This window comes from Mirounga angustirostris, unplaced genomic scaffold, assembly GCF_029215605.1.
Source record: "Mirounga angustirostris isolate CCGP_5_RB_7025 unplaced genomic scaffold, mMirAng1.0.hap1 SCAF_15, whole genome shotgun sequence".
In the NCBI taxonomy this organism is placed as follows: domain Eukaryota; kingdom Metazoa; phylum Chordata; class Mammalia; order Carnivora; family Phocidae; genus Mirounga; species Mirounga angustirostris.
In genome coordinates, this window is record NW_026991723.1 from 93,427,759 (window position 1) to 93,443,297 (window position 15,539).

Below are 15,539 nucleotides of genomic sequence, written 5' to 3' on the forward strand. Positions count from 1 at the left end.
CCCTGAGGGTCCCGTTCCTTTGCCCATGGGCACTGCCTCTGCCTTAAGGAGCCAGTGAGGCCAGGGTAGTCCTTGGTGCCAATCCCAGCCCTCAGGGCTCTGGTCGGTCAGTGGTGCCCCCTGGCTGAGGGGGTGGGGGCCGGTGTGGAGGTGCCGGCCATGCTCGGGGCCAGCCCTACATACCCCAGGCGGGCAGCTCGGGCCTCAGCACACCCCACCTGGCCACACAATGACTGTTGTAACGGGGGTCAGCGTGCTCGGCATGGCCCTTCTCTTCTCCCTGGTCCCTCCAGAGCAACCAGCTTTCCATGCAGCCAGCACTCAGGGTGACCTCTCTCAGCCCCGTGGCCTGCATGCATGGCCAGCGTGCCCAGAGCTGGATGACCACAGGCACCCTGGGGACAGTTCGGGAGGTGCCTTCATTCGGCACCTGTGGCCCAGGGGGGCGGTGGGCAGGAAGGGGGCAGCCAGGGAGGGTGCCCTTGGGGGATGGCTGACAGCAGTACCCTTGGCCTGGCTTCCATCTTGTGGGGAGCCCCATGTAGTTCTACCCCTGTCATCAGGCCTGGCTTAGGATCCATCCCTGGTCATTTTTCTGCCTGAGCTTCTGCTGAGGTGACAGCAGACCAAGCTGCCCACTGCCTGGTCACATGAGGGACCCAGCAGGTGTAGGAAGATCACCTGCCGACTCAGGCCCCTGTGATGAGCAGGGAAGGTGGGAGGGGCTCAGACCCCACAAAAGGAAATTGCCGAGGAATGGGCCTCCCTGGCACCTCCCTGGCCTTCCTGGCCTCTGCATGGAGGCCACTGAGAAGGGAGGCACTGGGCTGCCCAGCAGCTGGGTCAGAGCGAGGCTGGGGACCCCTCTGGCCAGACAGGTGCCAGAGCTACTGCCTTTGGGGAGCGGCTGGGGTGGTCACCGTGGGAAGAGCACCCACGGACCCCCGAGCTGCTCACTCCGCTGGGCAGGAGCGCCGGGCAGGTGCCCAGGCAGCCAAGCCCAGACTCAGCAGCCTCAGACCCAGGACGGGCCTGCCTCCCACCTCCACAGCTCAGCTCGGGCCTGGAGCCAAGGGGCCTTCCCCCCCACCCCCCCGAAGCAAAGCTATCTTTTTACCTTGATAAGCTGTTTAAAAAATGTAAATAAAATAACTCAGTAGACAAAAGCGGGCATTCATCCTGCCCGGAGCCAGCCGCCGCCCTCGACATGAAATATCGGCGCACATTAAGTCGTGAGTCCCTGCTAATCCGAGCGGACAGGCCTGAATGCGGTCCCTTTCGCCGGGCGCGGCGGTGGGCAGTGGAGCGTGCATCGCCTGCCGGGCCGCCCCGCTTGGGGACAATGGCTTTTCTTCGCAGAAGGGGCCTGTGCGGGACAAGAGCCCCCTTTGTGTTGGGATTCCTGCCTTGGAGCGCGAGGGAGGTGCATTCAGCCGGCCCGAGACACTCTTTGAAAGGCTCGGGTGTAACAGAAGACGCGGAAACACTAGCCCGCCTTCTGCCTCCCGCATTCTTGCAAGCCCAGCCGCTCATTCAGCCTGCGGAGAATGGCCCTGCGCCACAGGAGCGGAGCCCCGGCCACATTGTCGCTGGCCTGGTCACCTTGGTTTCTCAGCACCTTCACCAGCCTCGAGACAAGAGCCTGGGCCGGGGCATGACAGCCACCGATACAGGGCCCACACTGCCAAAGACCGAGGACTGGCGGCCCAGGTGAGGCCCACCTTGCAGTGAGCCTCCAGGCTGGGACTGGCCCCCCGGGGAAGAAGCCCCCCCGTGGGGTGGGCCCGGGATCCTGCCCCGGTGCCCACCGAGCCCTGAGCCACCACAGGTGTGGGGAGCAGGGTTCATGAGCCCCGCTGTCCCTCAGTTAGGCTCGACTTCGGGCCCGATGAGGCCGTGGGTGGAGGTGAGCCAGGAGCGAGCCTCGGGATACCCCTGGAACACTGGACCTGTGACTCGGTGAGAGCGCGCTCCTGAGCTGGGCGCCCCAGGACCTCTCCACCGCCTGCCTCCCCACGTGGTGATCGTCACATCTCAGGGCCCAGAGATGCCGCGGGGACCCCTGTGCCTGCAACAACCGCCCAGAGCCACCCCACACGGAGCCGCCCCTCCCTACTCACCGAGACCCCTGTGCCCTCTTCTGCCTCACGCAGAGCCAAGCCACTCCCGGTGCTCCTGGCCCGCTTCCATCTTCTCTCGGAAAATTCTGGACTTGAGTGAGAGCCGCTGCTCCTCACAACAGAGACTCAACAAACCCACCGAGCCCTCCAGAGCCCCACAAGCTCTAACCCAAAGATTTGTAGCTACTAAGCCCACATTTCCACATTTGCCCTTTCTGACCCAGGCCTTCCCAGGACAAGGGAGCCAAATGACCTGCCCCCGGCATGGCCCCAGGTCCAAAAGCATTGCACGCACTGGAGAACTCTGCTGTCATGACCAGTAAGCTGTGCCCTACGCTGAACTTCTGCAAACAAACATGGGCATCATTTCCGAGGGGCTGGTCCTGGGGACCACGGGTACAAGTAGGATGGGGGTCCGGCCCAGCCTATACAGCAAGGATGTAGGACCCTCACAGGGGCACCCCCGCTGGCCGGACCTGATCCAAGTGAGGCACCAAACAGCAGGAGCTGGGTCACCCTGGCTGAGGCCCCTTCACTCCAGGGCAGGGCCTCATGATGGGTCCAGAGAGGTGGCAGGCATAGCACTCAGGGCTATGGAGGGGCTATTCCTGTAGGCCAGACCCTGCTGTTGGAACAGGAGCCAAGTGGCCAGTCCCCAGGCCTGGTGTGGGTGTGGCTGCAGGGCCCCCACGAGGACACAAGGGGATGGTGCTGTCCCCAGCCAGCAGCAGCTAGAAGCAGCTGGGCCCAGAGGGAACTGGGCTGCTCGTCCCCAGGCCATGCCAACACAGAGGCCGAGTGACCTTGAGAGTGAGTGGGCCTGGGCAGACGCGGAAGGAGGGAGAAGGGGGCCTCCAACCCCACAGGGTCATGTGGGAGCTCCCTGGAAAAGCTCCCCTGGCCTGGGAGGCTCTGGGCTGGGAGGGCTTGGAGGTCCAGCCGTCTGATCTAGGCCCAAGGGGTGGCAACTGTGGGCAGAGGGACCCCCACGCCCCTGACCCTCTCAGCCCCCCACAAGTGTTTCTGGGAACTGATGAATGAGTCTGGACAGCAGCATCTCAGGTGAGTGGCTTGGCCACAGGGCTTCCAGGCCAGAGCCAGGGTGTCCTTGGGCCGCTGACCCCTCCTGAGGACCCCGTGGGCACCTCAAGAGGAAGGACCCCAGGTCCTGGGGTGGGGACTGCTCGCACGACTCTTTTTCAGCGTGGTGAGTATGAGAGTCTCCTAGGATCCCAACATCTGGCACAGCCCTGAGCTGGGCCCTTGGGGTGGCTGGTCCTGAAACCCTCTGCACCAGACCTGAAGCCCCCCACCCCTGGGGAGCCCCCCACAGTGGAGGGACAGAGAGGACACTGCCAGGGTGGACCCTGTGAGCTCCCTCAGCCAAGCCCTTGCTTGACCCCACATGCAGACCCGGCCCACGGCCCAAGAATCAGAAGGTGTGTCCCCGAGCCCCTCCCTCCCAGCCCTGACCCACGACCCATGTGGGGGTCACACTCACTTCTTTGAACTTGCCCTCCCGGTGAAGCTGGTGGATGTGAGTCAGCAGAGGCTCTGGTTGGCATCCTGCAGCTGGAGGATGCTGACCAGCGGCTCCACGAGACTAGGGGGGCTCTCAGCGAGGACCCTGACCACACGGGCCTGCAGCTGCTTCAGCCTCGAACTGCACTGGGAGCCCAGAGAGCCAGCCTCGGCTGGGGAGCGGGGGGCGGGGGCTGCAGCTGGGGTCACGGTGCTGGGGCAGACCTGGCCGAGGAGTCCTGTGCCCATGGTGGACATGCCAGGCGGGCAAGGCCTAGAGGGCGGAGGCACGGGTGAGGGAGATGCGTGGTTGTGGGGAGGCCGCGGGTCAGGCCCACAGACCGAGGCACCAGCCCCCGCCCAGCAAGGGTGAGGAAGGCAGCAGTCTCCAGAGGCCAGCTTGGGCAGGCGTGGAGCCCACGGTGCTGGGGGGACACGGCCGGTGGGGCTGGGGCCAGGCGGCAAACCCCCGCGGGGCCTCCCCCGGGGCCGTGGAGACAGAACCGCACTGTTGTTCTGTGGTGCTCGAATCCTCCAGCAAAGCCTCCCGCACCTGCGCGGTCCAGAGTGCGGTCTGCTCAGAGAGAGGGCTGGGGCTAGTCAGCGCCGTGACCCCTCCTCGGGGCTCTGGTCTGGTCCGACCCGCCGTGCCCCGCGTCCCGGGTGGCAGCCGCTGTCCACAGTCGTGGTCCCGTGAAGATGGGAGGCTCATCCCCGAGGCTGACCAAGGGCGGGAGCCCTCAGAGAGATTCCAGTCCTCGTGCCTCGCCCCACAACCTGTGTGGTGCCCGGGACACACGCGGTCCTTCAGACGCAGTGACGTGGTCGCGGGGCCCAGCGAGGAACGGGAAACAGAAAAAAGGGGGAAAACTGCCTCCGATTGACTTTTCTACCTCTTGCACTACAGAGGATTTGGAAACGGGTGGGAGCTAAAAGGAGAAAGACCCCTATCTGGAGGGAGTGGGTGTCGTCCGAGGGCTACCCCCCGGTGCGTGGCCGGCCCTGGCTGCGCTCTGCCTGACTCTGCTGTTCCCTGAAACACCCTGCAGTTACGGACCCACCTGGAGCCCCAGACGCTTCTCCCTCGGGGCAGAGCTGCAGGGTCTGGGCTGTGCACTCGGGAAACAGACACCCTGATGCCCGAGGCCACCCTGTGGGGAGCGAGGCGGTGAGGCTCCAGCTGCCCCCGCAGACCTGCAGACGGGCACACCCCGAGCACAGCCTCCGACACTGTGGGGCTGCCACCCCCGGGGCAGGCAGGCAGAGGCCACACTCGTGTCTCAGGGGCCACGGGGCCGCTGTCCCATCTCCACCAGCTGCCCCGCGCCTTCCAGGAACGTGTGAAAAGACACCCGAGGCCGAACCACCACCACCTTCTTGCTCGTGGAAGGAAAGATCTAGAAGGAGGCTGCTCTCGTCTGGTCCCGACGTACAGTTCCCGTTCAGGGCTCCAAAGAGCAGCACTGAGAGGCTCACTGAGCAGAGCCGGGAGGGAGCCCGCGTGGCTGGGACCTGAGGCTCCTACATACCGGCCAGCCAGCCCTTCTCCTTGGAAGGTGAGCTCAGGTAAACACCTGTCTCCTTTCTCCCCTGGGCAGTCCCCACCTGCCCAGCCCCCGGCCACCAGCCGGGCAGAGGGGGTGCACCCAGCTATGGCCCAGGGCAGCGGGCTGGAAGGAGGAATCCCGCCCAAGAGAGACCCTCCAGCCCTGGGCTGAGTGCCCACTGACCAGCGGCCACAGAGAACGAAGGCTTTTCCAAAAGAGCCACCATCTGTCCTGTGACGGGGTGATGGGAGGCCAGGTCTGGCTCCACTGCTGGACGGAAGGATGCCCAGGAGGGCCCCAGGAGGCCACACGGACCCCTTCCCAGCAGGACGGCCCCTGGAGCCCCCAGATCCACCCCATGGTCAACTGTGGGGCCAGCTCCTTCTGTTGGGGTCGTCCAGCTGCCCTTCACGGTGGGAACCTTCTGTGGTGGCCAGCAGAAGGGGAGCGAGGGGGCATGTCCTTCCGAGATGGCCACTGCCCATTGCTGGTGCTGGCTCTGTCCCCTCCCATGAGAAGGCTCAGCAGAGCGGCGGAAGGGACCAGTAGTTGCAGCTGGAGGGCTGTCAGCTTCCGGGGGCCCCCAGGAAGCTGGACGGTCGTGCGGGGGGCTTGCCTGACCTACCCAACGCAGCCAAGCCTCCCCCGCTCCGCCGCTGGGAGCCTCTCAGCCCGTGGCTTGGAGTGGGGCTTGAAGCAGAGATGGCCCTGCACCATCCCCGGGACCGCCGTGGAGGCGACGCTCACCTGGCCCAGGTGCCAAGGTAGGTGCAGCCCTGAAGGAGCCAAGGCCCCACGGGGGTCCGCGGGCCTCGCGGATGGCTGCGTCACCACTGAGGGCCAGGCAGGTCCTTGCTGCACTCTGGCATCTTCCCTGGAGAGAGGAGGCCTGCCAGCAGCCCCCGGGGACCTCCCCAGGGTTCTGCTGACCAGACCTGGGTCACACGCTCCCCCTGCCAGTGACTAAGCAACAGCAGAGGGGAAGTCAGCAGGGAGGCGCAGACCCCCTCTGCTGTTGGCCCCATGGCCCTTCCCACGTCTCTGCCCTGAGAGCAGCCTGGGGACGGCCTGGGCCAGAACTCTCTCCTTGGAAAGCGCTGCTCAGGTCTGGAGCTTGGAGAGTCACCCGCGTCCTGTCTGCGTGCCCTCTCCCACACAACGCCTCTGCTAAGCTCAGCAGCCCCCAGCAGCCCCCAGGCCGGGGGCCCCGCCCACAGAGCCGTAGGCAGGAAGCAGGGTGCAGAACCGGGACACAGGCCTTGGTCCCCGCATCACCGTGTGGACGATGCTTCCCCAGGACACGCAGAGCAAGCATCTACTTAGTCCGAACCTAATTTTAAAACCACTGTACTTGAGCAAGTTGGCATGCTCACCAAACGTGAAATGCACTTTCCCCTCAAGCATCTGTGGGAACTCAGGAGACCTGGCAAGTCTCCCTTCACAAACACCCGGGAAAGGAGAGGGTCTGTGGGAAAGGAGGCCTACGAGGGCCCAGGGCTGCCGTCGGCACCCACACAACTGGGCTGGGACATCACGTGCATCCGCATCTGCTGGGGTCCCGGGGACACCGTTGGGGGAGGAGAAGCACCATCGTGCTGTGACCTCTTGGCAGGCACGCGGGGGCCGCCACCAGCAGGAAAGAGCTTCACTAACAGGCGCTTGGGTGAGAACCACAGAACACACGGGGACGATGCACCTTGAGTGATGACCACCCCAGGACAGGGCAAGTGCTGGGACAGGAGGACACTGGTCTGGGAATGCAAACAATAAACACGCCTAAAATGGTGGAGGAAAGAAAATTCAGGGAAGAACACAGGGCCCCGAGGGGTAGCGTCCGCGAGCCCCTCCTGCCCTTCCGGCCCCTGCTGCGCCAGGGTGGACCTCACACGCTATCCAGCACCCACTGGCCACTTGCTGCCCCTTGTCCTGGAGGCTTAAGTCCGGGCCCCACGGCCCCCTCTCCGGTGCCACTCCGCTCCTCAGCTTTTGGTGGTCCCGGTGTCTACGCTGACAATCCCTTGAGCCCTGGCTCTGGACCCTGGCTACCACCCCCTCCCTCCCTCCCGCCCTCTGCCCACTCCTCGAGCCCCCCTCTGCCATCCAGCTGGGGCCCGTGTCTGGTCACCCCCCGGCTCACACTCCAGAAGTGGGCCTGCTGCCCCACAGAGCTCGCCCCACCCCGGACTTCATGGACTCAGTGCTGCCGAAGTCACCCCACGCAGGCTTGGGCCAGAGCCCCCACGGACCTGTCCTCAGCAGGGCGGGGGCCTGCCCAAGAGAGCCAGTGTTTCAAGCAAGCTCCAGGGGTTTGCCCCCTTGGGCCCCGCCTTGGGGAACACCGTCCTTCCCATTTGCTCGCCCTCCTGTGCCTACCATCTCTCCTACTGTTCCCTCCCAGGGGGCTCTGAGGACACCCCAAACCCACTGCCCGTCTCTGCCCCAGGCCCCACAGCCCACCAGCCCGCCTCCCCTGCCTGCAGCCTCTGTCCTGGCCACTCACATGCCCCACCGCCTTGTGGTTCCTGTGGGGACCCTCCGCCCGCGGCTGCCGGCCCCTGGGCCATCACCGGGGCCCGAGCTCAGATACTGAGCGGCACGGTGCCCGCCCACCCACCCCAGACCATTTCTGGCAAGTGAACCCAGGGGAGACAGCACGAGTCCCTCAGGCAGAAGCTTGGCTCCAGGCGGAGAACACAGCTAGCTGCCCAGGGCACTCACAAGACGCACAAAGACCCGCCTCCCAGCAGGCCTCTCTAGTGCCCAAAATGAGAACACACGGACGTGCTCCTTCATAGACAGAAACAAGTCACGAAAGAGCTCAAAACAACCCTGCGTGTGCTTGGAAATTAAGAACACGTCGGTCTAAGGAGACGCCTTAATGAGGATCGAGAAGACGGGCGACAGAGCCCTACCCGTGGAGACCTGTGATGGAGGGACCGTAGCGGGGGATGCACACCTGTCGGCGAGCACCTGGGAAAGAAGAGAGACCGTGGCGGGCCCAGCACCAGCCACGGGACAGCGCTGAGCCAAGGGACTGTCCTCGACCCCCACACCTGAGAGTCTCGAGAACCGCGGGGGACCTCAGGCCGGCAGCCACGATGACACGAGTGAGGTGGAAGCTTCCTAGGGCAAGAAACCAGAAGCGGAAAGCCCCCCAGAAACAGTCCCCCCTACCCGGGCTCAAGCCCAACCAGGCAGGACGGTCTGCGTTCTTCCAGACCCTCCAGGAACGAGGAATTCCGGTCTTCAACCAACGGTTCCAGAGAAAGGTAACAGAAGGAATGCTTTCAACCCAGTTTATGAGGTTAGTTCACCTCGACGCCAGGAACAGAGACAAAAGCTCACAAACACCGCACTATGACCAGGCGAGGTGCATCCCACACACGCAGGGCGGCCTGAGCTGGAGAATCTGTGAAGTCAGTTCACCAAATAACATGGTCAGCCTGCCTCCGTATTAACTCAAAGCCACGGGAGACAAAAATTAAAAAGAGCTTTTGGCTTTTGCCGAAACTTTGGCTTTCTCCAGCTGATGGCCAGAACTGCTCAGAGCCTCAGCGTGGGCAGTCGAGAGGAGGGTGACAGCCACCGCAGCTCAGGTGTGCATGGAGCCCAGGCCTGTCGCCCACACACACGGGTGGTGACCCCAGAAGTTGGGCTGACCCGTTAGCCAGGCGCTGGTCACCCTGCGCCACAAAGCCAGCCGTGGGCCTGGCAGGAGCGCCCTCAGCCTCCGTAGCTCACGGACACCCCTCCTCCGCAAGCCTGCAGCCCCTTCCAGGAGTGCACCTGCGCTGGACGCCTGCCCTGGTGAGCTTAGTCCGGGTCTGGGCACTCTGCCCACCCTCAGCTGGGAGCGGGAGGCAAGACACGAGACACGGGCCTTATCCCTCCAGCCACGCATGGGCCCTGCAGCCTTCCCTGTGGTGACCAGGGCCACCTCGTCCTTCTGCTGCTTCCGGGAGCAAAGTGTGGGGCAGGGGCGCCCACGGGTCCAGCTGTGCCTTCACCACCCACACGGGCAAAGCCACCCTCCAGGCCCAGGCCGCACGCATCTCCCGGTGGCCAGACAGGCTGTCCCTGGGGTGGGAGGCCATGAGCAAGGCTAGTGAGAACTGGTGAGTACCCGGCCCCCCACGGCACACAGGCGGTCATGGCCCACTGGGTCCCCTGGGCTGTGCGGAAGCTGGGTGGTGGCCACAGGCCCTTGCCTCCTGCTCTCAGCCTCGGGGGCCTGTGTCTACCAGTGTCCAGTGGGGGTCAGCCCAGGGCTCCAGCCCCCATGCGTCTGCCAGAACTTTCAGACAGGGTGGCCCACTGAGGCCAGAGGAGGACCCACGCCCACATGCTCACTCACCTGCCGCAGCTCCCGCGTGGACCACAGCGTCTGCAGGGCCTGCAGGAACGGGAGCGGGTCCTGGCCTGGGGGGACAAGACGGGGCTATGCAGAGCCCACCAACCCCACCTTGACCAACGCCTGGGGGCTCCCCACAGATGCCACCGGTGTCCATGGACTCTTGTGCCCTCTCTGGCCAGGGCTCCCCCTGCCCCTTCCCTGGGACCTGTGGCCTGGCCATCCGCAGTGCCCACTGGGACGGGCTTCTGTCCACAGCTTGGTGGAAGCCCAGGCCTCATGTTCCAGTGGTGGTGAGCGGCCCGTCTCAGAGTCGCCACACTGTGTAAGCGGGAAAGGGGCAGTGGACGCCAGGGCCACGCCTGCAGCCCTGACCATCACGCCCTCCGTGTATGTCCCAGCCCACCCCACCCACGGCCCACCAAGTCTGGCCTCCAGCCCCTGGCGAGGCCCCAGAGTGGTCCCGGCTTCTGCCTCCCCACCCCCGCTCTCCTGGCCCCTGCCGCACCCCACACAGCTGGCCGCTCCCCAACGCACCCCCCCCCAGCCCTGGTCCTCTCTTGCTTGCCCAAGTCCCCAGCCCCACTGCAGGACTGCGGGTCAGGACGGGGACCCCACTGGGACACCAGGCCCAGGGGAAGTTGGGGTCACCCTCATGCTGGAAAAGGAACTGTGTCCTCAGACCAGGTTTAAGGTCAATGCCCGGGAGGGTGGGCTGGCCTGGGAAGGTGTCTGCGGCCTGCTCTCCACTTGGGAAAGAAAGCGGCCTCTGAGTCACCCACAGCCACCAGCGCCCCCTGGCTGCCTCGGGAGGGCCCGCCCCACCCCTGCGGCCACTTGCCCCCGGCCCGCAGGGCAGGACCACCCTGCTCGGCCCTGCCGGGGTCCCCCCTGCCTCACTGCACCGCCCCCAGGGCTGTAGAAACCCCTCTTCACTAAGCAAGTCCTGCTGCAAATGCCCGGCCGCTGTCCGACCCTAGGCCTCCACAGCCCCACGAGGACATTACAGAGCCCAGCATGGATGCCAGGTGACATCAGGGGCCATGGGGCTCAGAGCCTGTGTCCAGCCCCAGCCCAGGGAGGTGGGAGAAGCCCTGCATTTACTCAGGACCCTGGCCATGCCCCCCACATGGTGGTGGTCAGAGGCAGGACCTGAGCCCCCACGTTGGGGGAGGGGAGGTCACCAATAGATGCCCTAGGTCAAATCGGGCTCACCCAGGGGACTTCACCTGCAAATCTACCCAAGAATTGAGGGGACAACAGCAACCCCCTGGGCTCCCGTGGAAGACCAGACTCAGAGGGAAAGGTGGGGACACCTGGACCAAAGCCTGGAGGGCCGGCCGGGACCACCCTGGGGCCTCGCCAGGGGCTGGAGGCCAGACTTGGTGGGCCGTGGGTGGGGTGGCCTGGGACATACACGGAGGGCGTGATGGTCAGGGCTGCAGGCTTGGCCCTGGCGTCCACAGACTTAGGGACCCAGACAGACAGCAGTGGGTAGACGGACGCACCGCATGGGAGGGGGAGTGACACGCTGGGTGCATTCCAGAAGCAAGGCTCGTTGACGGGCTGGGTGTCTACCACTGCGCTCCATTAGAGGAATAAAGGGGAAATCATATGCGCCTCTCAGTAGATGCAGAACGAGCATTTCATAAACACAATTTCTATTCATGATTTAAGAAACAACCCAGCAAACTGGGAATAGAGGCAACTTCATCGCCCAGAAAAAAAGATGTTTGTAAGAAACACTCTCGGCAAACACAGGACTTAATGCTGAAGACTGACAGCACCTCAGGGCACGGGGCCAGCAGGACAGCCCTGACGCGCACGGTCAGCTTTGGGTGCCGGTGTGTCGGGGGGACCGTGACGCATGCACGCTGCGGGGGCGCGGGTGGTGGGGACACGGGAAATCCTGTGCCTCTGGATTCTGCTGTCAACCTAAAACTGCTCTAGAAAATACAAGTCTTTAAAAATTAAAACAGGGGCACCTGGGTGGCTCAGTGGGTTAAGCGTCTGCCTTCGGCTCAGGTCATGATCCCAGGGTCCCGGGATCGAGCCCCGCATCGGGCTCCCTGCTCATCGGGGAGTCTGCCTCTCCCTCTCCCTCTGTCTCTCCCTCTGCTTGTGCTCTCTCTCTCTCTCACTGTCAAATAAATAAAATCTTAAAAAAAAATTAAAACAAGAAAATAAAAACATTACTGCTCACTGAAAACACAATTTTGTGGAAAGTCATGAAGAATCTAAAGAGAAGGTATTAGGGGCACCTGGATGGCTCAGTCGATTTCAGCTCAGGTCATGGTCTTGGGGTCGCGAGAACGAACCCTGAGTCGAGCTCCATGCTCAGCACGGAGCCTACTTGAGATTCTGTCTCTCTCCCTGCCCCCCCCAATAAATAAATAAATAAAGAGAAGGTATTAGGATTACTTAGCAGGCTTGTTGTAGCTTGGACACTCAACACAAGGCCAATACTAAAAACCAATTATTTCCATATAAACAAGTAACAAACAGAAATGAACATTAAAAATAATTAAAACAGCACAAAGAAATTCAAATATCTTTGGATAAATCTAACAAGAGAAATTCATGAAAAAAACCCCATAAAATATTGAGAAAAAAATTAAAAGACCTAATGAAGGAAGGGCCATCCCATACAATAAAAAAGAAAAGTTGTCGCCTGTCCCACAATCAGTAGATGCCATGCTATTCCAACCAGCAGCGGGGCTGGGAGGGCATGCATATGTGTCCACCTGTCTTAACAATCTGCCCAAAATCCCAGTGGAGCAAGACTACCCCACCCCGCGCCAAGCACCACCCTAGCACCACCCTAGCTAAGGCTGAGGGGCACTGGCCTGGAGAGGGCAGCCACGGACCCGTGTAAAGACCCGGAGCCGGAGCTGGGCACGCGCGGGACCCTGATGCGTGACCAGGGCGGCCCCGGAGCCCAGGAACTCTGTGTCCCTATTGAGGATGCTGGAGCTTCACTGGCCTCACACCCACACCCCTCACCGCCCCCCCACCCCCGGAAGACCTAAACATGGAAGACAGATAAATAGAGCCTCTGGGAGAATATTTTGATGACCCTGGGGCAGAGAGGTCTCCCAAAAAATACAACTACGGACAAGATTCCCACTAATCAAAAGGATCCTGCGGGAACCTGGCAGGGCAGGTCCTGGCCCCGCCTCACCTAGAGCCATCCAGCTGTCTAAGGGGACAGCCCTGCTCCCAGCTCTTCCTTCGCGGCCAAGACCTGGGCCCCACCCGACAGTTCTGCCCTGGGCGTGCTCCTGACCCGGCCCCCACAGCTGGGCGCCGCACACGGCAGAGGGCCGGCCATCTGGCCCTCCTGGGCAGTGACCACATCGGCCTTGTTCCAGGCTGTGGTCCGGGCCTTGGTGGGTGCTCCACAGTGAGCTGGGGATGGTACCAGGGCCAAGCCCGCATACACACGGTCTCCAGCCCAGTGGCCTCGGGCAGAGCCCTGGAAGCCCAAGGTGCAGCAGGAGGGGACCGAGGCAGGTCTGAGTGGGGTGGGGCATGGCAAGGACATGGCCCGGTGGGCGGTGGGGTGTGGGTGGGGTGTGGGCGGTGGGGCAGGGAGGTCCCCTAGCTGAGGGGGGCTCTCCACTGACACCCATCCAAGGACACAGAAAGGAGGGCGTTGGGAGATGTTTGTCTGAAGGAACAGATAAGCAAACTAAGTGTCGCTTTGCAGAGCCCAGGGCAGGGACCTGGCGGGCCTGGGTCCCTGCTGCCCTGACTTAGGGATTCAGGCAGGAGGCTGGGCCTAGGGGGGCAGGTGGGAGCCTGGTGCCGAGGGGTCTCTGTCCACAGGATGGGCATCAGCCATGCCCGCCGCCTGGCATGGCCCCTACGTCCCCACCCCAGGCCTGGGGCTGGGCCAGGCCCAAGTTCACAGCTAACCCGCCCTGACGACGTGGACCTGTAGGCAGAGGGCCAGACAGCAGGACGGGGCCTGAGACAGATGGCCTCTGGCCTGTGCCTGGCCCCTGACCCCATCCCCAGACCATGCAGGTGGGGGCGGGGTGGGAGGCTCTGTGCAGGGAGGACACTGAGAAGCAACTCATTTCAGGAGTGAAACCTCCGCACCCACAGCCAGGGCTGCTCCTCTCTGTCCAGCACGCGGGCCTCACGGGCTGTCCTCACCAAAAGCCCTCCCGCACACGCACGAGGGGGCCTCAGGCTCCAGCCACACCAGGAGGCACCGGGGTGGCTCACCCTCTGCCCCGTCCCCCCGTCCTCCTGCCTCCCTGGTGCCCACTGGACACCGAGAGCTGCTAGCTGCCCAGCAGTGCCCCTGAGGTCGCTGACAGGAGGAAGAGAAATGCAGGGCCAGGGAGGGGCAGGGCCGATGGACAGAGCTTCATCCAAAACACCACCGAGCTAACTCAGTGCCTTCACTTTAAGAAACAGATGCGTTCTAGAAAACAGCTCAGCGGCCACGTGAACACAACGGCCTGCTATTTCCTGTCATGAAGCCGGAGACAGAAATAAAACGGGCACTTTCTGTGGGGGGCGTAGGAGCAGAGAAATCTCAGAAACCGTGGCCGGGCGTGGCTGAGCTGCGCGGTGCTCACCGGGCCTCCCCTCCCCACCGTGGTCTCCGTGAAGCCCCCTCTCCTGAGCCACCCAGTCGTCCTCCAGAGACCCAGGTCAGGACCCACAGAGGCTCCCGCGGTTGGTCTGGGATCCCACTCGGCACCAGCGGGAGGCAGTGCTGGACGCGCTGAACCCCGGCTGCCCCGGCCAGACCCGCCCGCTCTGCAGGTCATCCCAGTGTCCACGTCCGCCCCCGGGGCGGCTGTCCTGACCCTGCCCATCCTCGGGTAGCTGCAGAGCGCAGGCGTCCAGCCTGGCTGTCGGCCTGAGCAAGGGCCGCAGCACCAGCCCCGTCGAATCCGCAGACCCAGCTGCAGTGTCCCGAAGGCCGCCACTCTCCTGCCCTGCCTTCCGCACCGCCTGGCGCAGGAACCCGTCCCCTCTGCGGTGATGTCCATGTGAGCTGTGGCAGTCGGTGACGTCCTGCCTCCCAGGACGGGCGCACGCGGTTCCTCGGCAAAGGTGGGGGCCGTCACTCTCTCCAGCCCACCTGTCTGCCCCACTTGGTCCCTGGTCCCAGCCCCCCTGGGACCTGGTCCCTGGTCCCAGGTTCTACCCTCGTTTGGGGGGAGCTGGGACAGGACGGGGGGCTCAGCCCTTCCCGAGGGGGACATGTGAGGACCGGTGACAGGCGAAGAGAAAGGGCATTCCTCAAAGCCCCCATATCGGAAACCCCTCAGAGGCCCCCCAACAGCACCCAAACCCAACAGGCAGGGTAAGGTCTCCCGTGGGAGCCGCCCCCCTCTGGGAAGTGGGATGAGAAGGCCTTGTTGTCCTGCTTCCGCCAACAAATCATGAGCTTCCAAGACAGGACCCCCCCGCCCCGTCCTCAGCAAGGCGCCCCGAAGCATCAGGCCAGCATCCGGCCGGCTGTGGGGAGTCACGACGAGCGGGGCGTCCGCACAGAGGCGAGCTCCTGCTGTGGGCAACATCAGCACATACCTGAGGATCCAGGTGAAGCACCTGGAGGGTTCCTCCAGCAACCGGGATCCACGTAGGTGAATGCACCCCATTAACACACAGAAGCCACCAGATTTCAGGGGCAAGTTAGACAATCTGCTGGAAGAAAGGATCCTACTAACAACAGGAATTTTAAAAAATGAAACACTTAGGTGTTAAAAAAATGTGGAATAAACAACGTGGAAGATCTACTTTTTTCATCTAAGAACAAAAGAACAAACAGGAAGGCAAACCCTGTCCTTGAGGGTTGTTCCGGTTTTTACCCCAAACACGCACTGTCGTTTGTTAGGGTCACAGTCCTGCAGGTCAGGGGTGGGGCATGGCTGGCACCTGGGCTCAGGGAAGGGTCACCGCGACCCATCAGAAGTAGCCACCAAGGCCAGGCTGCGCTCGAGGGCGGGAAGCAGAGCCCTCGGTGGGAGGGTG

General features: G+C 63.3%; 1 protein-coding gene across 1 annotated transcript in view; it reads right to left on the reverse strand.

Moving 5' to 3' along the window:
- The window catches only part of EXD3 (exonuclease 3'-5' domain containing 3), a gene marked incomplete at its 5' end in the record, with an annotated part of 57,386 nt that extends 42,230 nt beyond the window's left edge, over window positions 1–15,156 (reverse strand). Inside the window, 5 exon segments of the mRNA XM_064579163.1 lie at window positions 3,622–3,671; window positions 3,674–4,237; window positions 8,053–8,158; window positions 9,543–9,607; window positions 15,096–15,156. Coding sequence (XP_064435233.1) covers window positions 3,622–3,671; window positions 3,674–4,237; window positions 8,053–8,158; window positions 9,543–9,607; window positions 15,096–15,156 — 846 coding nt within the window.
- Window positions 15,157–15,539: the final 383 nt, after the last annotated feature.